This window comes from Sebastes fasciatus, chromosome 9, assembly GCF_043250625.1.
Source record: "Sebastes fasciatus isolate fSebFas1 chromosome 9, fSebFas1.pri, whole genome shotgun sequence".
Classification (NCBI taxonomy): Eukaryota; Metazoa; Chordata; class Actinopteri; order Perciformes; family Sebastidae; genus Sebastes; species Sebastes fasciatus.
In genome coordinates, this window is record NC_133803.1 from 17,573,948 (window position 1) to 17,597,992 (window position 24,045).

At 38.8% G+C, this 24,045-nt stretch overlaps 1 protein-coding gene across 1 annotated transcript in view; it reads right to left on the reverse strand.

The window, feature by feature from the left end:
* The window catches only part of LOC141774047 (uncharacterized), a 114,948-nt gene extending 92,208 nt beyond the window's left edge, over positions 1-22,740 (reverse strand). Inside the window, exons 1-10 of the mRNA XM_074646355.1 lie at positions 22,438-22,740; positions 19,384-19,508; positions 18,446-18,520; positions 18,258-18,357; positions 11,205-11,328; positions 10,846-11,121; positions 9,649-9,729; positions 8,835-8,954; positions 7,001-7,063; positions 1,230-1,274 (exon numbers count right to left, since the gene is read on the reverse strand). Coding sequence (XP_074502456.1) covers positions 1,230-1,274; positions 7,001-7,063; positions 8,835-8,954; positions 9,649-9,729; positions 10,846-11,121; positions 11,205-11,328; positions 18,258-18,357; positions 18,446-18,520; positions 19,384-19,471 — 972 coding nt within the window. The 5' untranslated portion in view covers positions 19,472-19,508; positions 22,438-22,740. The remainder of the gene's footprint in view (positions 1-1,229; positions 1,275-7,000; positions 7,064-8,834; positions 8,955-9,648; positions 9,730-10,845; positions 11,122-11,204; positions 11,329-18,257; positions 18,358-18,445; positions 18,521-19,383; positions 19,509-22,437) is intronic.
* Positions 22,741-24,045: the final 1,305 nt, after the last annotated feature.

The window sequence follows — 24,045 nt, forward strand, 5'->3', positions numbered from 1 at the left end:
CGATGCATAAACTGCTTCCTCAACCATCTGCAGCACAATTGATCACTTGAATACAATGAAATATCTAGTGGATATGAATGTTTTCTTGCTTTATATTTTCTTAATTTTTCTGAGAATAGAATCACAATCCCATATCCTCTCTTTATGAAAGTACTACAGCGGGACATTCTCACTTTAAGACATGGAAACAACACCGGCATTACACTAAGTGGTGCTTCCTGGTGACCGGACCTGCCCTCCCTCGCTGAAGGAGATAAACACAGGCATCCAAGATGCCACATTTGATGGTCTACAATCTTACTGATGACAATATCATAGAAGGCAGCAAGCAAGCAACCAAATAGCAATTGCAGTGAAATGTAATTTTACTGATAGCATGTGAAATCTGGCTATTTCCTCAAGCTCTTCAGGATTGTAACAGCAACATCCAATTACAAAACAAGCACTTAGCAAGTCTTAAAGCTTCCATTAAAATGTGCACTTTTCTCCCAATTTAAATGTCCAACTCCACAGCAATGTCTGTCACTCCTGATCCCCCACTATTGGCCGGGGGAGGGTGTGTGTAGACAGTTACCGCAAATACGCATCAAGTTATGCAAGCCATTTGTTTTCCACCCGACGGTGAAGAGCTTCCCCGACAGATCCCAGCCCCCACTACACAGACAGGCCCGACCCTCAAGTAGAAGTTGCTACTACAGCGATGAGGACACAATCCCTTACTGGCTTCACACCCTTGAACACTGCCAACTGTGTCCAACGGGGCCCCCGGCCAAAGCCAGGAAAGCCGGCGCTGCTTGGGACTGAACTTTGTAGTAGCACCGCTCACCCTGCGCCAACCGGGCACCCACTTGCTGCTTTAATTCAATTTTGAGATTGCTGTGTTTTCTGTGTTGCTGTGACGGGGTCAACACAAAGCAAAAGCCAGTGATTCAATCCAATGATGTTAGAAAATCATCTCAGAGACGGGCAGTTACAGATTCCATAAATCACTAAACAAAAACGTGCCACCTGCTATTCACTGCATCTAAAAACCATGCGGTAAAAACAAAAAATCTATTTGAAACTACAGCTCAATGTATTTATAGGGAGGGAGAAAACATAAAAAAACTGAAGCTCCCAACTGAGTTCATGTCAATCACAACTTTAATCACAGCTTTACGCACAAAGCAACACCATAGGGAATGTTGATGGAAAGGTTTTTGAAGTTGTTTCATCAGTGAGTAGCTTACCTTATGTCCTGGGTTTCCAGAAGGCCCGGCCTCCCCAGTGTCCCCCTGTGACGGAAACAGCACAGAGAACAGTTAGTGAAAGGTCTCTCGTTCACACATTAGTGAATAGCTTTATGACGGCTTGTCATTTCAGCAGCGATCTTGCTCTTACAGCTGTTCCACAAGTTATTGCTGACCTACAGTAGTCGCTCGGCAGCTGCAGAGCAGGATACTGTTTCCCCAACAACTGGAAAGCACAAATCTGAACCTTGTTAGGGTTCATTGTATCATTTTAATAATAATTGTATTTAAAAAAAAAAAGAGGACATGACACGGCAAGAAAGGAGAAAAATCTTGCTTATCCTAGGGGAATAAAGTTATACAGGGTGGTGGTAAAGTGCAACACAGAATGGGAGAGAAAAGGAAACAGATTGTCCACAATGTTGTTAAGAGAGAGACGATGGAGGTAGATAGTTATTCAACAAATTAAACTCACACAGAACTTGCTGCAAGCTAAGAATCTAATTAAATGTGATGCCCATTCATGGTCACGTCTTCATTACAAGAACTCAATAGGCTTGTTTAGGAAGAAAATGTGGCAAAACCTAATAACCAAGATGCCATCTCTATACATATGAACCCATTATTCTAGAAAACACACCCAGCCCACTTTTTTTATAAATACTTAGCATTTGATCTGTAGAAATACTGTTCTTTGACGAGACGTGGAAAGATGTAATGCTTTCCACAGACTCAGCAATTAGATGATTATATTCCATTTGTGTGAGACAAAAGAGATTCACAGCTGCTGATGTCATTCATTAAGAACAGATAAGCCTCCTATAAAATGCATATGGGAATGTACGCATTTCACAGAGCTCTCCGTACAGCCTTCTTTAATTTAAAATTTCTACTCAACCGCTGACACAAAAGCCTTTTTAAAAATGCTAATAACATTTTCACACTGATGAATATAATAGGAAAGGTGGAGGGTTTTGACTGCTACTGGAAATTCAGCGTCAGCGAAATAATAACGAGTCTTGAATACAATCCCCAGAATTATTCACTTCGGCGGTATAAATTGAATTAGAGGGTACTAATTGAAAACACAAGCCATAAGACCAGGAGAGTTGTAAATGGTGGAAAAACAAATTAAAGGTATTTGTAAAAGGGGAAGAAGTTTTAATTTCACCATTGTGTTGTTTTTTTCTTCTTTTGCATGTACATGCAGGAGCTATAAATCTAGTAATACCAGGGTTTATGTGCAAGGCCATAGAAAATGGATTTCCTTTCAAGTAAGCTGCATTCTTATGACCCAATCCTTATCTGTTTAATTTCCTGAGGGATTCTGGATTAATCATAGCAGTTTAATCCCTTTGCAGTGCATTAGAATCCTCCATCAAACTCTTGACTGTAATGCGGTATAGTACTTTCTGTAGGAGTAACACAGCCAAAGTAATCCCCGCACACTTCTCTAAGAAACCCTCTGTGAAGGTCACTGTGATTGGCCTGCACTTCTCATTATGGGTGTTTTAAATGCTCTAAATTGCCCAGATGTCTTTGATTAATCTCTACAAGTCAGGCTAAATTGTTAATAAGTATACTCTGACTACTTTTTAATCTTATACAGAATGGGATTCTCATGTTGGTAATTGAAAGTCTCATGAGCTTACCTTATTAACAGTATTTGCTCTGACATTGTTACTCCCTTTTAATGTGTTATAATGTAAATCTAAAAGAGTGCAGTCATTGGGACTCCCTTGGAAATTTAGGGATCAATATAATTTGCTTAAACCGAGGTCCACTGCTACCATAAATTACCAGACAGATTAATGTGCAACAAGGTCAGAGGGAATAAGAGAAAAGCAATTACAACACATGATTTTGTCAAAGCGTGACGTTTCTGATATACTGCACAAATGGCTCAAAATAAACCACTTTTCTACAGTGTATTTCTCTTAGTGGTAGTGGCACGTGAACATTTGCAAATCCCACAAGACGTGAGAAACATTTTCAATCGATGATTTGTTACATTTTGTTGCTTACTTCACTAACATGTTAGCTAATGTCAGTAAATGGCATACTGCTTATACTGGTTTGACATCATAAGCATTGACAGCATAATAATATGCAGCTCTGCCTGCATTATTAAAGGGATAGTTTGGGTGTTTTGAAGTGGGGTTGTATGTGGTACTTATCCATAGTCTGTGTTTTACCTACAGTAGATGACGGTCGGCACGTCCCCAGCTTGGAGAAACAGTACAAGCAAAGCTATGTACTGCTGTAGACGGGGCCGACAGCAAAACATATTTTAGCCACTTAAAAGAAAGGCTCACCTAAAACAATCAATATCTGTGTACGCTATATTTAGAATATTTTCACCACTTTACTTTGCCATCAGACCTTTCTGACGAAGAACTGAAGCCGTTTTATCCATTTACGCTCTCGCCAAAGCCACCAAACTCCACTGAAAAAAACAGTTATTTTACCTCGTAGAACACGGGGCGAGAGCATAGATATAGCGGCTTCAGTTCCCCATCAGAAACATAGACTGTATAGCTGTCTCGCAGCAAGGTAAACTGCCAAAAATATTTTAAATATAGCGTATACATTACTGATATACAGATATAACTCCATCTACTGTAGGTAATACACTGACTATGGATAAGTACCTCATACAACCCCACTTCAAAACTCTCAAAGTACCCCTTTACATCAAATACACCTTAACCTCTTACAGTACCACGTTATACCAAGATGATTTATTCCTAGTTATTTAATGGTAAAATAAAGTGTGTCACCACATTTCCACCTCAGTCTATCAAACACAGCAACCGTAGCTTGTGTGAACTCATTCAAACTGTAAATTAGGTAAATTAAAAGATCTCAGAGCACCACCGTCAGCGTACTAATTGCCGGAGTGGCACTCTGCTGCTGTGCCTGTAAATGTATTGATTTCACTCATCATGAAAACAAATGTCTCCCTGTCTGAGATTTATTAAGTTAAGACTAAACCTTAGATTAGACATGTTTTTTCTCCACACCGAGAATGCCTTCAGCTCTCATGATGCTGCAACAATTCATTACACTATGTGAGTATAAGGAGATGAATGAGGGGAAGGAGGGGATTAGAAGGAGGAGGAGGAGGAGTTCAGATATCTACAATGTAAATTAATGTAAAAATGATTGTTTGTTTTTGATTTAACATTTCATCATTTAAGTAAAGAATGATGTTGATAAAGCAATAAAACCCAATAACTTCAGCAAATTACTCTTTGATGCGACAACCTCATTAACAGTAGGTGTATGTTTTCAATCCCTTGTTAATGTCAAGGGCGGTAAATACAGAACTATCTTAACTTATATGCTATATTTACAAAATTGATTAAAAAATCCAAGATCCCAGTAAATGAAATGCTTGCCAGCAGTAGCAGCATCTAGCATCTACTGATATCACATGCCTTCTTCAGAATTAAACATGGCATTATACTTGAGTTCAGTTAAGTATCAGTTCACCATTGAGATTTATCATCCTTCTGAAAAACAATATACATGAGCATACTATTAAACCAAGGTGGAACAATGGGTCTTATATGATCATATAAATAAAAAAATATGAGGTGATGTATTTTCTGAGTAAAAACAACGATGGGGTGTTATCATAATCAACTGACTGAGTCAGTTAGTCTTGAATGTCTAGTCCTTGATCAAGTTTCTCCCTTAACTTCATTGATTTAGTGTTCAAGCCTGTAATAGGATTTGATATGAATTTTGTTGTTCAGTAAGCACACAAATGGTGCCAAGTATTGATTTGTTGAAGACCTGAAATTAGATTTCAGGTGCTAACAGTGTGAGCCACTGACTCATAGCACAAGACATGGCCCGCAGAAATAATAGGGGGAAAAAAAAATGGAATGGCCTCCTGAAAATCGCGTTTAAATCATTGTTGGGCATCGTAACACAACAGGCGTGTACTAAGGGTCTTTGGATGGGCTCTTAGGCTTCGGTTCAAAACTAACTCGGGGGGATATATCACTATTTGCGAAATACCACATCACGGTGCCTGCTGTACATTTTGTGAAATGTAGAATTGCCTGATACATTCTTGCCCACAGAATATAATCATTTCACTTAGCAGCAAGTAATTAATCACCAGCACCGCCAACACACTCAAAGTGCACATAGACGGACACATTACAGCTTGAGTGCTGATCCCTGCTAGGTCAATTAAGAGTCATTAGAGGCCAATTATAACACATTTACAAATCTGATTAGTACAATCTGGTGCTATACACACAGTTTTGAATATACAATTCTATATTCATGACTAGAAAATGGAAGAAAATAGTTTTTCACAAAGCATGTTTAATATACAAAAGATCTGACTGTTTTGACTGACTGTAGAAATGACACCTAACCATATAAAAATCTATCTATCTATCTATCTATCTATCTATCTATCTATCTATCTATCTATCTATCTATCTATCTATCTATCTATCTATCTATCTATCATCCATATACAATATACAGGAACAAAATGACGATGATTGATGATAATTTACTGACATTGTTGTAATACTTGTCTGCACACATGACAGCTAAATGCAAAACATTAATTTCTTTCTTAATAATCAAAAAGTCTCTATAATTTCTGATTCATTTTACACGGTTTACAATCTCCAGACCAGCAGCACCTGGTTGGTGCTGTTTATAGGCTAAAACCATGTTGAACACAATGACACATTAACAGTATGAACGCTTCATTATGTACACAGCATAACAAAAATACCCCAATTCCAAATTCCCGTGCTGAGCTCTACAGGTACAATGCCTTGCAGGAATGAGTGTTTTTCCAGAAACAAAAGTTATACTGCATATCTTAATCCCACAGCCACATCATGGTAATTAGGACACTGACCCCAGAAGCCATCTGGTCTTATCATGCATACAGTACCACCACCTGTTCATCCCTATGAATTCCATTCATAGCCAAATGCATTCTCCCTGGGTTCCTTTCTTAACCTCGCACAGACGGCTAAAAGTGGGATTTCATACTCCAAACGACGTGGTGTGTCTAGGGAAAAATAGCACTTTTTTTGTCTGGCTATCTGGTGGTTCTTTTATGTTTTTTTCTTGTCCTCCAACCATCACAACACCAACAATTTTCAGTGACTGGGCATTTACAATTCAACCTGTCTATTGAGCTGTCACGGAGAAAGGATACTGATTTTCTAATTCATACACCTCGGGAGATTTGTGAGAAAATTCACCTTGTGAAAGGTAATTGTAAGGTAGCATCTCTGAAGGGGATTGACGGCTGAACATGAACCTTTGTCAGACATCTACAGCAGATATTTGCTTGCTAGGAGAGAGAGAGAGATATTCCATTTCCTCTGACAATGAATTTCTGACAAAGTATAAATTTGTCCTACAGGGACATGCTCTCATTCTTCACATTTAGACCTTGCAACTGTCCTGGAAAACGAATGGTATTGGCCACAGAGAAAAACTCAAGTTAGCAGTTGAGAGTATTATTTGAGAGCAAAAGTATGGTTATTTACAACATGGGACAAAGCATGGTGGCCTAACATGATCTATGATTCAATGAATGTTTCTGAATTATGTATGACTTACAGTGAACCGTGGATGTTAAACGTGATGCTGCCCACCTACTCAAGTCTAGACTGCAGTGAAAATATTGCATCTCTAACATTCACTTAACCCCTGCGTGTTTCCTGACCAAGCACAAACAAGTGCATATATCAAGATCATAAAAGTGTTGTCCATACCTTGTCTCCTGCATCCCCTTTTTGTCCTAGCAGTCCATCTTCACCTGGAAGACCAGCATCTCCCTGTGCACATAACATACATTAGTAGGATTAAAAACAATTCTTCTAATCAAAGACAAAATGTAGTTATTGATAATGGATTCATCTTCATCAAACATGAATTGCATAGTGCTACATTTTGTATGAGAACATGAGACACTGCACACTTTGAACCTTTACAATAAAGCACGTTGTTACAGAGTATAAGCTGTTATAGAGACCATAAACTTTAGTGTATGGATGTTGCATATGCAGTAATATACGAAAGGCTATGGTTGTTATCACTTCAGTTAGTAATGTTAAATAAAACCATGTTACTGCAGTCTAACGTTATATCAATTTTTTCACGCAGTTTAGTTGAATACATATTCTGATTGGTCAATCACGGTGCTCTACGGTCTTTTATTTCTTAATAGTAGACCGTTGCTATGTATAACAGACCGTTGCTATGGACGCAGTTCTGATCTCGGCGTCTGAAGGACCATTTTTGTGTCAATACATTTTGGCAAGGAAAAACTGACAATTTTCGAAGTTAACATGATAATATTACGTTCACGCAAATTCGTTTCAATGCCACTAGGTTATTTAACGCATTAAAGCTGAAGTAGGCGAGATTGGAACAAAAATGATTAAAAAAAGTTGTTTTTATAAAACCGCTATATCGTGACGGTAGTACATGAAACAGGTAAAAAATCATGTGCTTCTGTGTCCTCCAGTGCTCCTGACGGTATCTGCAAGATTTCACATACCGGAGGAAAACAAGCAGTAAGAGCTGATCTGAGGTCTGCTGTCCAGCTGCCGTCTATGAGAGACGGCTGTCAATCACTCGCGAACTCCGACCAAATGGTCAAACTAGGCAGTGCTGATCAAATGAGAGGGTTTCTGGACAATATTTGTCATTGTTTTGTGTTGTTAATTGATTTCCATTAGTAGATATATATATATATCTATATATATATATATACACATTTGCAAAAGCAAGCATATTTGCCCACAAATCTCCCTTTAAGGTACATATTGAACAGATAAAAAATGTGAGATTAATTTGCGATTAATCACGATTAATGACAATCATTAATAGCTATTAAATATTTGAATCGATTGACAGCTCTAAAATAAAAGTAATTTCTCAGAAAATACCGTACAGTGTATTCAACAAATGTAAGTCTCGTGATTTCTGAATGAAAAACAGTTCTTGACTCAAGAAGTAAGATGTTTTAACATGAAAATAATTATTTATCAGTAAAACAATGTAGAGGGAATGTACAGAGTCAGAGTCTTACCTGAAAAAAAAGTAGAATCTTATTCTTATTTTAATCTCTAAAATGTATTTCTGCATAGCAGCAAAATAGTTTTCTAATCTAGGACTCCATACAGTTGATTTGACCGTTAGTGTATGAAGAGTTGATTTTGTTTGTAATTTACAGGAAAAATGTAAAAATCCTAAAAGGCTGTGTGTGGAGCTGTACCATCTGCTCCTTTCAAAGAGGGCTTGAAGCTTTCAGGTCTCAATTTGCATTTTAAGCTTACATTAATATTTGCAGTTGAAAGAATCTTTTTCCATTTTCATAAATTTATAGCAGGGTGCAGATTTACCATGCTTGAACAGTCTGGCAGAATTATACCTGTGTTTGCTAATGCATTATGGCTACACTACCACGTATAAATATCCTTTAACTGGCAGTTCAGTGCCTATAAAGGACGAATACGTGCCGTGTAAATCAGTGCTGGTTCAGTTACAATGGACATTACACTTACTCAATTAGAGGCCCTTGTTGGGTGGAATTGATTGTACCTTTTCAGTTGGACAGTGACATCTGTCATTGGACTGTACGGCCAGATGAGACAGCATCTTGGGAAGCTGGGCTGTAACCATGGGAGGGGAAGTCCCATTAAAGGTCTTCTTGGCTTCACACTGGATCAATACAGAAATTTCACCATTTAGACACCTTACTTTCTCCAAAATCCACTGTATTGAGTACACTTAACCCGAGGTAAGCTGGGTTTTAGCTGGCATATATTTTTACATCATGCTGCAAATATAAGACGTGGTAAACTGTGCGGTGAAACTTAGAAAGTACTAAGCAGTGATAAGTCCTTCTCAAGGTTGTGACAATTCCCTTGGAGTAACGTTACACTGACATGACAGCATGCTTATGGAGACATATAATGGAAAGGGGTCAAAGGTCATCTCTCCATTTGGAATCACTGTAACATTAGCTCCTATTGATTCTACGGTGATGGAAGAGCTCCGTTATTAAGTTTCTATCTGGGGACGCATACCCTCATGGACAAGACCAAAAACGTGTTACACTTTCATTGTCTGATCACACCGCATAGGTTCAAATACAAGCTAGTACTGTCTGTTACTGCAGAACACCAAGTACTTTACTAGGTGACCTACTGAAGTACAGTTTTCCGTCTCAGACTTTCTAAGGCAAACATATACTGTACTGTATCTTCTCATTTATTTCTTTACTTGTGAATGTATTATGTATGATAAATGACAGAAATGTTGTCACAAATTATTACTACTCATTACTTGTAGTCATTTTATTTACAATAAACAGTGGGTATTTTTACTATGGTGAAAAATCATAGCGTGTTACCTTTGGCTCCAGTAGCTCACAGCAACTTTCCATTTCGGCCATATAAGGGTCACAGTAGATTAGAATTTGTTTCACTTCAATCTGTGAAAAAGAGCGTTCATTAGGGGACCATTGCAGCATCATACAACAGTTTCATCATCACATCATGACCCTCTTTTTACTGATGAAGGTCTGCTCTTCCAACACTTTCTCATCCCAATTCATCACATACCGCCGCTTTATCACGCCCCTTGGCATCACTTTATTTTCGGTATCAAAACCACTATAGTTAGGTTTAGCAAAGAACTACATGGCTGGAATTAAAACTACTACGTTTGTACAGTGAGAATTAAACTGACCGTACGAACAGCTGATTGTAACGTGACGCACAACACGATCGATCTCGTGGATGAAAGCTTTGTGCTTGTTGGACCCATCCACCACCCTTCCTGCCCACCCTGTGTGTTTTCGCTCTTCCTGCTACGTCATCACACTCCAAGCACACTAACTCTGAGCATTTACTGTTGACGCAGATGGGTTTACGCCGTAGTTAATGGAACACCCGGTGCATTTCATACCGGCGCTAAGGGGTGCCGTGTGTGGAGGTATCGAACGCTGATGGCAGTGACAAAGCCTCTGTATTTGACGCCCTGGGAATGAGAACAGGCTGGCTCTTTGCTGGTTAAGACAGTATAATTTGTTGAGTTGTCAGCTGTTGTAGCTTGAAGTCCTAGCATTGCCATTCCTATTGCCAGCAAAACAATTCAAAAACATTTTTTTTTTTTTTAAAAGGCTTCAACTTCTGCATGAATTGCAGCTGCTTCAGAGCAGAACTTGAACCCTACAGTTTTTCCAGATGTACTAACTTGCATCTTTACAAAGCAAATGGACTAAAAAGTCAGCTGTTAATGCTACTTAAGCTCAGTTCTACTCAGAGGCATTGGGTGAACAAATGGCATAGCTGACCTGATGTTTTTCTAGGGGCATCTCTGAGAATGAGCCAAACACATAAAACAAAATAGAGGATTTACAGATATTAAGAAAATATGCCCCTGAGCAACATTTAAAATACATTTTGAAAGCACTGAGAGTGCAAAAATGTCTGTGACATAGTACACTATTGATGGAGATGAGAAACAAAACTACTGCATGAAAACCTGGTAAAGATTTAGCTGAAGAGAAAAAAAATATTTTTCACAAAGTTTGCGTGGGACATACATCTACAGGTCGTCCATCCTCCACTCGTGTAGTGATGAGAGTGCGCCCACTGGGGTCAACGCTGTCCTTCTCATCAGTCAGTCTCCTTTCTATGAGCTTGCAGTCTATGTAAATGGAGACCATGTTGCTCTGTACAGAAATGCTCAGCTTGTGCCACTGGCGATCAAAAAGGGCATGTAGGTCACGACTCTTAAATGTGTAGCGGAGAGCGATCTTTAGCTGGCCCTGGGAGGAAAACTCCACCACCTTCTTGCCACCGTCAACCACGACGGACACCTGAGAAGCAAAGAAACATCCCATCATATTCCAGCATATTTTAGAAACTGATATGTGACAGTAAAACATACAGTGGGGCCCACCTGACTGCCTCCCGAATGGTCGAATATCTGCCAAAGATACCAGCGGTCTTTTTTTGTAGTTCTTCTTACCCGGAGGATGGTGACAAGGGAGTATTCACTTGAAAGCCCATTTGGAAATATTTCTCTAGAAAAAAACATCATATAACATGGTCAGATTCTCTCAGAATATACATATGTTATCATTAAAACAATAAAAAAATGAAAGATGACAGTGTCAAGTGTCATTTCTCAATATTGAACGTAAACTCTTTCAAACCTTTCAGTGGCTGAACAATAAAGCAGCCAATCAACTTCAATGATCAATAAAACATTTCAATATCCTCCTGCTGCTGCAGTCATACACATAAATAAACCTGACAAACTTGATTCCATTTAGCTTGATGAATTGTATACTGACATTGTATACTGGCATCCCTGTCTGCCAGATAATGAAAACATGTAGAAATTGATCGAAACTCCCAGAAGCCAATCTTTTACCTCACCGAGATACCATGTGCTACAGTTATAGGGTTATAGATGCCTCGTGCAATGCCGTTATAGGTTTATGTGTATGACCTCAGCTGCTCTGTAAAGTCAAATAACAATGCTGTGTTCACAGCTGAAAATGTGTTCCAGCTGAAGCAAACTAGGCAGAGAAAATAGGAAATATATAGGAAAAAACAATATCATATTTCAAATCACACCCACTCTCAGATGAATTTATTCAATAACTCATCTCTCAACCCCACAAGCTTCCTAATTTTATACATTGCGTTAAGAAAACATTGTACCCTTCAAAATGCTCTAACCCTAGCCCTAACTCCAGACTCAGATTAACAGTCAAACGTGGAAGAGCATAAACATAATAAATCAAGATCAGCAAAAATAATAATAATGCAATGATAAGGTCATTGGGAAGGCAGAGCGCAGCCTGGGGGAGGGAGAGAGAGAGTTTTCTACAGACAGGTTGGAAATTAGTTTTCACTCCAATATATCATCTCCTATTCTCTCAGAGCTTCATACCCTCTTCTATTGTGTCTTTCTTTGAGATTTCGGTGTAAACGGTACATGACTAAAATGATAAATACACCAAGTTAAAGCTCCCGAAGAAATGCCTCTTTGATAGGCCAAGGGCTGGGGAGGTTATTTGTTGCCGAAGGGCTAAAGGACTATTTCAGCTGCAAATCAATATGAAAAGTGGCAGGGCAATTTATAAAAATGAGGATTTATAAAATAAATTCAACACAGAATATTTCCATGCTGCATGTACGGTAGCTGCTTGTACATAATGTGTTACACATTATTATAATAGGCAGAGAGTAAAAAATGTAAAAGAGAACACCAAGAGCTGCATCTTATGGTACATAATAAATGTAAGCAGGTTTAATATAACGGAGATACTCTGCAAAATACTGTTTTCTGTTAGAAGCCCTGGAGTCCACAACCTTCATTACAAAGTCTCCAACCAAGTCTGCTCTTATTTCAAAACACGGTCTGTCTACAGTGCGGCACACTTGATCTCTGATGGCCCAGAGGGTTCAAGTTCTTGACCTCGCGTTGAGTACCATCTGTGGCTAAATGGGCTAAACCTGGAGCTCAGTGTCGGTTGGTTTGAACACTGTTTTTCTGACTCTTTGGAAAAACGCTACTCTGCATTTTTAAAGTAAGTGATAATGAGTGAAGGAAAAGGATCTGCATTCATCTTCTCTGCTCTTATGCTACAACTCTAACAAAACTTTCATAATACTGTACTGCACTGTATGTGATTTTGCCAACCCTATCTCTTAAAAGTTTCAATTTAGAGCTGCAACGATTAATCGATTAGTTATCAACTATTAAATTAATCACCAACTATTTTGATAATAAATGAATCGGCTTCAATCATTTTTATGAAATAAAAAGGCAAAATTCTCTGATTCCAGCTTCTTAAATGTGAATATTCTCTGGTTTATTTACTCCTCTATGACAGTAAACTGAATATCTTTGAGTTGTGGACAAAACAAGACATTTGAGGACGTCATCTTGGGCTTTGAAAAACACTGATCGACATTTTTCACTATTTTCTGACATTTTATAGACCGAAAAACTAATCAATTAATCGAGAAAATAATCGTCAGATTAATCGACAATACAAATAATTGTTAGTTCCAGCCCTAATTCAGTTTAAATATAGCTAATTTACATTGCCAAACTTTTGGAAAAAACTATTGATTACATTCAATAACAATATCTCGTTCTAAAGCAAGTTGTGTGTGATGTTTTTATACTACAGTGTTGGATTCTATAATGTGAAGTAGCCGGGCCTCCTTCCAAGCCAAATTACTGAAACAGCCACAGCAGTAAGGAAGAGCAAAAACGAAATCTTGAGTGACATGTGCAAAAGTACTGTATATTATAAAATAGTGCACATCCATAGCAATAATCAGGAGAAGCACAAAAGATCACAGAGCTTCCACAAGAGCTATAATCACAACTCGTTCCATTTTTATAAAGAACGACCCTGAGCTTTCTGGAAACTATCACCCCTCGTGGAAAATGTCTTTGCATATTGCTTGGCTGGCACTACTCCTTGTATAATCAGGGACAATGGTTTGACAGAATGTCACAGCAACACTACCGGTCTGGTAGAGAATCTCCCGGAAGCGGCTTTAGTGTCCCGTCTTGTAAGAAATCCTATCCAGGAGGATTCTCTAAACGAGTCAGAGGAATCAGATTGCTGTAGCTGAAACAATCAAACCGCAAATGTTAGCCTTGTTGGCTCACATCCCGATCACTGACACTCAATCCTCCAACAGATCAAAGTGGGCTCAACCATGGCAGTTTATACGCTGAACGCATCATTCATGCTAGCGAGGACTAAAACTGCCTCTCAGCGTGACTCCCCCTTTCCTGTTTAAATGTGGAAGTGCTATGTTTGCCAGCGTGATAGAAGACTGCAACTGATGAAGCCAAATTAAATGAACGCCTGTGATCTGGAAGAAGGATATCTTGCCAGCGAAGAGACGTTATACAGCTGAGTGTGCAGCTGAGAGGTGTGAGACTGCTATGTTATCATCAATCCAGTGTAAATAAGGGTTTCTCCGCATGCGTACATAATGGAGAGATAACACGGCGATAGCAACAAGCCACCAATAACAGGCAAGCATTTTCAAAAGTGTGTGATCTGCCACCGTGACTACATGCTGTAAAATTAATTCAGAGTCATTTGTTACCTCCGATCAACCTGGAATTGTTTACCAAAACGTGCAGCTGTTCATTTGTAGAAAATCACTGTCACAACAGATCTGCTGCTAAGACTATCAAACAAGTTATCACGGCGGCTGCCCTTTGTTGACCCTCTATTCCTGTCTTCAGCCGATGCCCTCACACTTTCCCACGAGTCCCAGTCACCTGACTCACGTTCCTCAATCCCCAATTACCCCCACAGTATTATCCCAGCCCAATTCCATCCACCTGCGCCTGGCCGGATCGTCATTCATGCCTTTGCTTTCCAGCCTCTTCAACCTGAACCTAACTCTGTACCTGTACCTTTTACCTGTTGCATTCCTTCCTGTCAACCTGTGGACTCTCAGCTACTTCTGTTCGGACTTGCTGTCTTTGCCTGTAAGCCTTTGTATCATCATTTTACCATTAATAATCACTGATCTATTAAAAGAGAACAAACCAAATAAGAAAAACATTTTATACATCTATTTAAACACACTGCATCAACAAAAATATCCTATATTTTACGAAAAGGCAATGCTAGACACGTTGGATAACACTCTACATATCAAAGGGCAATGGGAACTGGAGCTGAATACAATAGTGGACGATGACAACTGATGTCACAGGGGGGTTGGCAGCCAGCTATGGAACGAATTTGATTGGAAGGTTAAAATGTTGGCTCTTTAAAAAACAATCCTACCAACAAATCCTGGAGAAACTGTGGTGGTCGGTGACCATACTCATATATATACGAGTTATAGGTGAGTTTGGGATTGCCTGAAAATACAAACATTTTGGAAAAACGTCAAAGAAGAAATGGAGAAAATTCTGGACCTTTCCCTAGACCCGCTATTGTTGCTGTTGGAAGTATCACCTGAACATCTGTTTAACACAGACCAGTGTTATATACCGCATATTTTGCTGATGGTTGCATGAAAAATAATTACTATTAATTGGATGGAGACTAACCCTGCCACGATTGTTCAATGGCTACAAAAGTCAAACATGTTTACATGATGGAACCAGCCAAGCTACAACTAAAACTGCCTATTTTCATAAGGAGATGGACATCAGGTATTGACCACATTAGTAAGGAATCTTGCACTTTGTTTTGATGTATAATTTATGTAGGAATATGTATAGGTAGATGTGTGTGTTCTACTTCTGTACGGTGTTATTTCATCTATATTAAGTGTAGCCCAATCTCAAGGTGATTTTGTTTTGCAATATTAATTGCCTGTTAATGTGTGATAATGGCAATAAAGTAAAAAAAATAAAATAAACAACCACTGAACAGTTCCTGTCTGCCTGGTTGTCTGCATTTGAGTCCTTTTCTTTGCTGCCTAGCCTGACAGCACACACCCCGTGAGACAAATTACAGTCCCTGGATGTGGATTTGACAGTAAATATAGGTGAGTTAAAGCACTTCAAGCTGCTAGGATGTGTGAGGTCATAGGCTAAAAGGCCATTGACGTCAACGTATATGGTTGTATCATATATTTCTGAACAGAAAATCAGCAAATGCACTGTATTTTCTATAAATAATTTAGATGCTTATGACTTCAAAAAAAAAGAGTGAGTCAGCTATACAGTATTGATTGTAGTAAACCTATATGATTAATTAGCTGACACGATGGTTACAAACCACTTAAGCCACAGATTGATAAACAAACAAACCCTGGTGATTTGATACACTATATCTCAGCCTCAGTGGCTCCTTTGTATCTACACCGTATGCTACATTTTACATCTACATATGATTTGAAAATAGCTTACTGTATCCCATTGAACATTTGACTTGTTACTTGTTGATGATAGTTAGCATTCCGGTCACACAGATCACATTATGAGACATTGTGGTCCCATTCAAAGGAAGGATTAATTCCATTCCCATTTCAAAATGAGCGATGACTAATGTCGTTTTGTGCTGAGCTTCATACCGACAATTTTATTTAATCTTTAAGACTAGAAATAAATAAACAGGACATAGAATTTTCAAGGCGCAGCTAACAGAAAGCACAAATAAGTCTAAATATGTATAAAGACGAGTGTGCATTCGACCTTTATACTTGGGTATGTTTTGTTTTGCAAAACAAGGATTACAATGCATGTAAAATAGATGTAAAAACGGTAGTCCAATGAGGCTGCTTGTTGCAAATTACACGTAAAGAAAAAAGGAAACCACTCACGGATCTTATTTTGCTGAACAGTTAAAGAAAGAAAAGCACAAACAAGTAATTGCAGCACCGTGCTTCAATACTATGTGAGCATGATTTGAATACATGTTGCATTTTGTAGGGGCAATGTCTCACCTCACACAAATGTCCCTTGAGTGTGTCGGCTCTGATCTACGCACCATAATGCATACTGTGCCAAGGAGCTGGCAGAACATTAGCCAGATCTAGAGAGTCGACCTGAGCATCTATTGCTGCAATATCCTGCGAGTAAAGTGAGCAATGTTTTAGTGGCTGTGGCGGGGGCAGAGGGGCCTCCTGCTTCGTGCAATTGCCCTCGCTTTCCTTCCTCAGCTGACATGCAGTATCACCTGTCAAAGTACTTAGATAATTGGATATGAGAGGGATCGCAGTCTCGCCACTATAACCAATGACACTGTCAGCAGTGTCATTGAGAAGCAGCATCTTCTTGCACTATGGGCCCAGACTGAGGGAAGGGCTGAGGTAAATATATTTTCGGCTGCAACAGGGAAGCAGATCACAAATCACCTGGCTCTAAGATCCTTCCACCTCGCCAGAGAGAGAGTGGCAGTAAATGTTTACAGTCGCGTGTCATGTAAAAATGCTAAAAATATCCTCCCCTCCCGGAAGAATGACACAGTGTTCTCTTTCACTGTTACAACTTCAGGACACGAAACAATAAACATCTCAAAATACTTCTTTTTTTTTATCCAAAACAGCACTGTAAAGCCAAGTTCGGCAACCCTTACAGGTTCATATGTGCCACTGGTATTTTTTTATACAAGTGATGGTGCTAAAGTGTAATAGGCCTTTACATATTATATAAAAAATCAAAATCCCCACTATATCATCATATTAGCATAAAGGTGAAGTCACAGAGCGGTCTCACCATTTGACCGAGGGAATAAAGGTCTTCAGTAAATGGCACCTCGGTGTGTCATTTATGTAGTTATTTTAATATTCCTGTCTTATTATACGCACTTTTTTCCATTCCTTTATGTCCCACTTTTCGCCCTTAGGAGATTTCTAGAATAAACGCAATATATATTAATTCTGTTGAAATTATTCCCTGTCTAACAGCTCACCTCACAGCTTGCCCTTATTAGCCAAGGCAAATGGAACTATTGCTCTGAGCATGGTATATCTGGGTTGCCTCAAATCAGTCCTTTCATGAAATCCAGTTATGGCTCCACTGTTTTTTTTTTCCCTACAATATCACCAGATCTGAAGGAAAAGCAAGCTTAAACCCTCATCATGTTCTGCACAGCGGAGATCTATAATAGCAATAATATTTTAGCATTTTTCACCGTATCATGTGGTCTTGCACTATTTGAGTTGAAATATTCAGAACCGGTACATGACGGAGAAAAATAGTAATAGCCTAGGTGTTAATCCAAATGAACACTGCAGTTTAATACTGTTCATAGCCTCGGCCACACATGAGTGACTGCATCTTATAGTGTGCTGGCATTGTGTTTCTGTTCAATAGCAAGAGCATGAGAGTGGTAGAAATGAAGCAGCATATATGGAGACTATTTACAGGATCATGGCTGTCTGTCTGAGTTATCCTCAAATGTTATGAAGGAACCAGAGTACGACATCTGAACCGAAACGATGCAGAAAATAAACACATATGCACGCTAGCACACACACACACGAGGACTCTACTCACTTCGTTGGCTTAATGAGCGGACTGCTTCCTAAACGATATGACGGCAGGTCCTCTGTGATCGTTCCCTTTCGGAGAAGAAACTTTTCTGTGAGATCAAATCCTGTGAAGGGGTTTACAGCGTGTCACTAGATTTAGACAAGCAAAGTGTTGACTCGTTCACAAAGCACTTGTGTTTCGTTCAAACTTACCTGTGATTTCTAGGGGACGATCTAAGACATCAGAAAACCTGTAGTCCTCTACGCTCAGAGGGGGACATGAGCCATCTAGAGGAAAGCCACAGAGAAGTTGGTTGTGCCGGGTACAGACGTTAATTTGTATTTTGAAGCAGTTTTGACAAGTATTACAGAAGAGAAGAGGATAAATTGAATCACAAATTCATTTCCACGGTGCATTTCCTTTCATTTGACAAACAAAACTTCGACATCAGAGCAGAAAATCAATTCACCGTTTTTTTTTTCTCATTTTCCATTAATTTTTAAAACTTTAGTTTAAACTAAATAAAATAACTAACCGAGACAAGACTCTGGGATGTAATTAAGAGGCGAGCCTAGATCTGCTTTACCGAAAATTAAATGGAGATTGACTTTATGAATACCGATAGTCCCATAACATTTTTACAAGTCTAAAGTCTTGGCTCAAGCCTTCACACTCTCAGTCTTTCCCAAACATATAAAGTGGATTCCCCATATAATGGCATTACGAAGGGTGGTGTGCCATTGTAAATAAATTGTGGACAATAAATGTTTTTTAAAATTTGTAAAACATAAATATAAAGAGATTTTGAAACATTATGCTTAACTTAACAAGAGTATGGATATGTTACCATTTGCACATGGATTTTGGATGAAATCCAAAGTTGTAATACATGATTATATAAAGGCAAACAAAAGCCTTTCAATCACAAAAGATTTGACTGTAGATCTATCTGCTATACAGTATGTGCACCATATGTTCTTTACCTCGACATTAATGAGAGATAATTTCTTTCTATAGATAAAACGTGTCTGCTTTATGTTGATACGGACACTTAAGAGAAAGACAACAACTGATACTTTCACAAATGGCACTCCACTGTTGAAAGACAGAAGTTGCTGGACAACAAGTTGAGGACAACAAACACACGTACCTGTTCGCTCACTCACTGCCATTCCAAAAGTGCAAGGAATGAAATTTACAGTCCAAAGGAAAGCAGTCCATCTTAACAAGAAAATCATGGCTCTGACACCAGAGAAAGCAGTCCCACTTGAAAACCTGGATGCAAACAGAACAGTTTTAATTTACAATTATGTTCAATTCAATCTTAATACTTGGTCAAATTGAAATAAATAATGAAACACGTCTTGCGCTAATCTTAATTAAACATTTTTCCGCATGCAAGTGACAACAAAGGTAGAGCTAATAGACGGACCTTAAAAGCAAACAATGATGCTCTACTGATTTTCATTAGAAACCTGCTATTCTGCTGGGTGCAACAGAAACTTTGACTTGGATTTACTCAGCCAGTCTAGCACTGAAACAATCTGGTGTCTGTTTGATCCATAAGCACACTTAGACGGTTAAAACTTCAGATGTCCCTCCTTTTATCTGGCTGCAATCATACCTCACAGTGTTCTATTAATTGTTATCAAATCTGGGCTTTTCATTCTTAAAAACATCCAACTGAATAAGATTATGTGCAAGTCTTGTTATCGTGAAATTGAATTTTAGCTGCAAATCATATCTGATTGTCTTAAGACCCGGCTCTCATGTCCACTTGTGTGTCCCTAAAGCCTCTCTTGAGTGTTTATGTAAAGTCACTCAATCTGGAGAATGCACTTCTGAGTCCTTCGTTCATTAGTTTTCATGAACAGCTGCCATACAGTGACGAATGGAGACGTCTATATTGCAGCTAAATCATTATACCCTAAGCAATGTTTATGTTAAGGTTTCGGTTTGCTAACTATAGCGAGCCAAGCTGCCTCTTGGACTACATGGACAGTTTGCAATTCATTAGGTCAGTATGTCATCACCACAGATTAGCTGTGGATCTGTGCTGATGGTAATCTTCTGAATCTACGACAAGATGAAGACAACGAAACAGGGAGATATTACTACGTCAGATGTTGATCTAAATGCAGTATATTGCATGTTAGAACGATAAAAGTTGGCAAGTTTAAGCAGTTTTCATCATTATTTTACTCTGAATTTATTATCTATATTCCAAATTAAGTTCACAGTAGTGAGTCATTGTATGAGAAGTTCAATACATGACTGTGTTTTCTTTTGTCTGGCTTTAGTCACAATGCCAAAGCCTTGATCTTTGTTTCTGTAGTACTCTGTTAGCACTCTGTTGTGTTTTGATCTGTTAGCTGTCAGCAGTGTCTTGTTCAAGGACGTCGCATGCGAGGGATCAAACCTGGAAACCTCCAGTTACAAGCGAGTCTCTTAAGCTATTTGACTGCGGTGCCAAACCAAAATCTTCTGCATTACTCTCATGCCACTGCAAAGAAGGCAATAACTTTTTTTCAGGGCAGAGTCATCCTGGATGGTAAGAGTCTGTTGCAAAGTAAAGTCAATCAATTTTAGCTCGACTATTCCAACTCAAACTAAACACTTTCAGTAACTTCTGGATTGCTTTGCCTGCCGAAATATAGTGATGATGACTGAACACGAAAAGAAAAAGAAAGAAGTTGTTGTTAGTTTTCGAGGACTTTCCAACAGAATCCCACAAACAGGTTTGCACATAATCTAGGCGTGACACAGAATAAATAAATGTAAAAATTAGTTTTTTTGATTATTCTCTTAAAACAACATAACGGGTCTCATCTGTCCATCAATCCTACAAAGTGGCAAATCATAACTCATACATGCTTTTGTCAGTACCTGGAATGTAGTTAGCTGTAATCCCGTTACAAAGACTATAATCCCCCCTTGCTGGTGCACATTCATCTATTCCCACTGGTGGAAGAAATGACTGAAGACAGAGCCGAGCACTGAACTTGACCTCCACACACACACCCAGAATACAGCCACAAGACACATTAACTTAATTTATATGCCCAGTCTCCCAAAGTGTGACCAACATTATTTTTCATGATACTCTCCTTCCTTTACTGCCTTGCTGTCTTATCCAAATTAATCTTAGCCCCAATGATTAATTCCCACTCATGCTGCAAGCACTTGTGCCTTCTCCCACTGGATCATAAAGTTTTTGCATGCAGGCCTAGGGCATCATGGCGCTTGGGGATGAAGTGACCGTGACCACTTACAACTACAACCATGCATGGGCTGTAGACAAGCAGCACTACAGAGGTATCACATTCCTTGTCTGTGCAATGTAAGTCCCGTCATTTCTGCAAATGCATGCAGCTCTTAAAGCCTGCAGTCATTCTCTACATCTCTTTACATGACTGATTTTTGTATAGGAGTTTAATTGGCACTTTTAAGACCACACCTCATGGAGTTTAGGGTACAGCACCAACTGCATGGATTTCTAAATTTCTAAATTGACAGTATCTATTTTTGTAGGATACTATCACACAGTTTTGAGAGAGGTGGAAAGTGAAGTTACTCTACTACATGCAGCTCTTAAAGCCTGCAGTCACTCTACATCTCTTTACATGACTGATTTTTGTAAAGGAGTTTAATTGGCACTTTTAAGACCTCATGGAGTTTAGTGTACATCTGCATGGATTTCAATCCTAAATTTGGCAGAGTATCTATTTTTTTGTAGGCTATACTATCACAGTTTGAGAGAGGTGGAAAGTGAAGTTACTCTACTACGTCTCTCTCTCTCCATCATTCATTCAGACACTTTCAGTGAATGACAATCACTGAAAACGCTTCAATATTCAAAAGGAGCGTGTTTCTCTGCGCGACAGCCGCTGATTGGCTGCGTGTTGTTCTTTATTAATTCTTAATTATTACGTTATTATGAAGCGGTTTGTTATTCTTTTCCGGAACATTTCTCCACTTTTCTGGTTTAACAAGTGATGCAATACAGACGGCACATGCCTTCTGCTGCAGAGCTGCAAATTAGTCAGATAATAAGCTCATCATAAGGAGCGTGTCCAGGTTTTACGCACAAGGAAGGCACTTTAACACCGAGCAAAAGACGCACACAAAGGAGTCCGTTATAAAGCGGTTTATAAAGCACATTTTTTTATTTAAATTACTGCGAAATTAATCTGAGTCTACTTACAGTTGAGTGAGAAAGTTTTCCCTCTTAAGGCAGAAACAAAGAAAAAGCAGCGAAAAGAGAAGTAGAATCCATGTGTGATTACGATCAGTTGTGATTCCGGATTCCAGGACTTGGAAATAAAAGTCAGTGTGGTGTGGTGTGTGTGTGGATCGCCTGCTGGATCGCAGTCCTTATTAGTTGCACCGAGTGGCCCTCCCACTCTGTCATTATTACTGAAATGCTCTGACAGAGAGACTTCAGCAAACACCGCTGAAAGCTTTCATATTAGGAGGGAGAAATAAATGCCCTGCAGGGGGTTTTCAAACAAAACAAACTCTCTTGTTTGATTCGACCAGGTGTGGGAATTAAACACTGTCTGATGTATTATTATCATCGCATCACAATGTCTGAATAGAAAAGGGCTAATTCATGTGGATTTGAATAGCCTTTAAGGTGACTTTTTTTGTGTGTTATTAGCAAGCTTAAAAAGTAAATATCAGAAGAATAAAAAAAAAGATGAATCTTGATACATTAATACCTGTCTATTCAAGTTTCAAGTTTATTTGTCATATGCATTTAAAAGTACAGTGAAATGCAATGAAATGCATTTTACCCTGGCTCTCTCTCAGCCCTTAAAATCTATAAAAAAAAAGATTAATGTTGATACAATAATACCTGTCTATTCATCACATAACACCTCACAATATTATACATGTATAAAGATCCAACATAATAACTCAGCTGTAAAGGCTTACAGCAACATACTCCATACTATTTTTGTCAGGGTGCCATGTGGCAATACTGCTATGTGGAAGCCAATAACATTTTCACATGCAGGTTTAGCTTATTTCCTCCATTATCCACTGACTCATGTTGGAAATGTGCCACATCCATATTGTATTGCTTTTGAAACTAACTGAAGGTTAAAGCTCAGGTACTTTGTCCCCCTAAGTTTTTGTTGAAACAGCACGCCAACAGTTCAAGACACCACAGAAACAGGTGTTGAGGCTGCACACACACATAACTGTTTAGACAGATGATTTCAATGCACCCTCCCCCTCACCACAGGGACACACAGGCGTACTTTTCAGTCTTGTGATGAAAGAAACAAAGAGAAAATGGTTTAAAGAGCAACTAAAGATTGAAGCAGATGGCTATACAGTAAGTCTTTGTTGAAACATAAGCATTGAATTATTTCGGGGGTCTTTCTGTACTTCTTTTGTTTTTGAGTGAGGACTGAAAAGTGTTGGCAGCTGATTAATCACTGTCTGTCTCACAATATAACACAGGAAAAGAGCTATCTTTACTTTTCTGTTACTGGACATTTTGTTAAAAAAAAACAACAACACTTTTGAGCAAATTGACTGTCTTTTCAGATGAAATGTCACTGTGACGTAAACTCGACACTAGCTGATGTATTTATTTTTACTCTGTCCCAGGATCTATATCATCCCCAGTGTTCTCTGGAGTCTGGTTAATTCATGCCCTCAGTATTGGCTCTCGTTTCACTAGCAGCTCATTAGAGCCTTTTTTCCAACTAACAATGGATTGATAACAAGGTTGTGCAGGCGTTTAGAGGGACAGTTTCTCCATTCAACAAGAAGGATACCCTCTCCATCTGCAATCAGC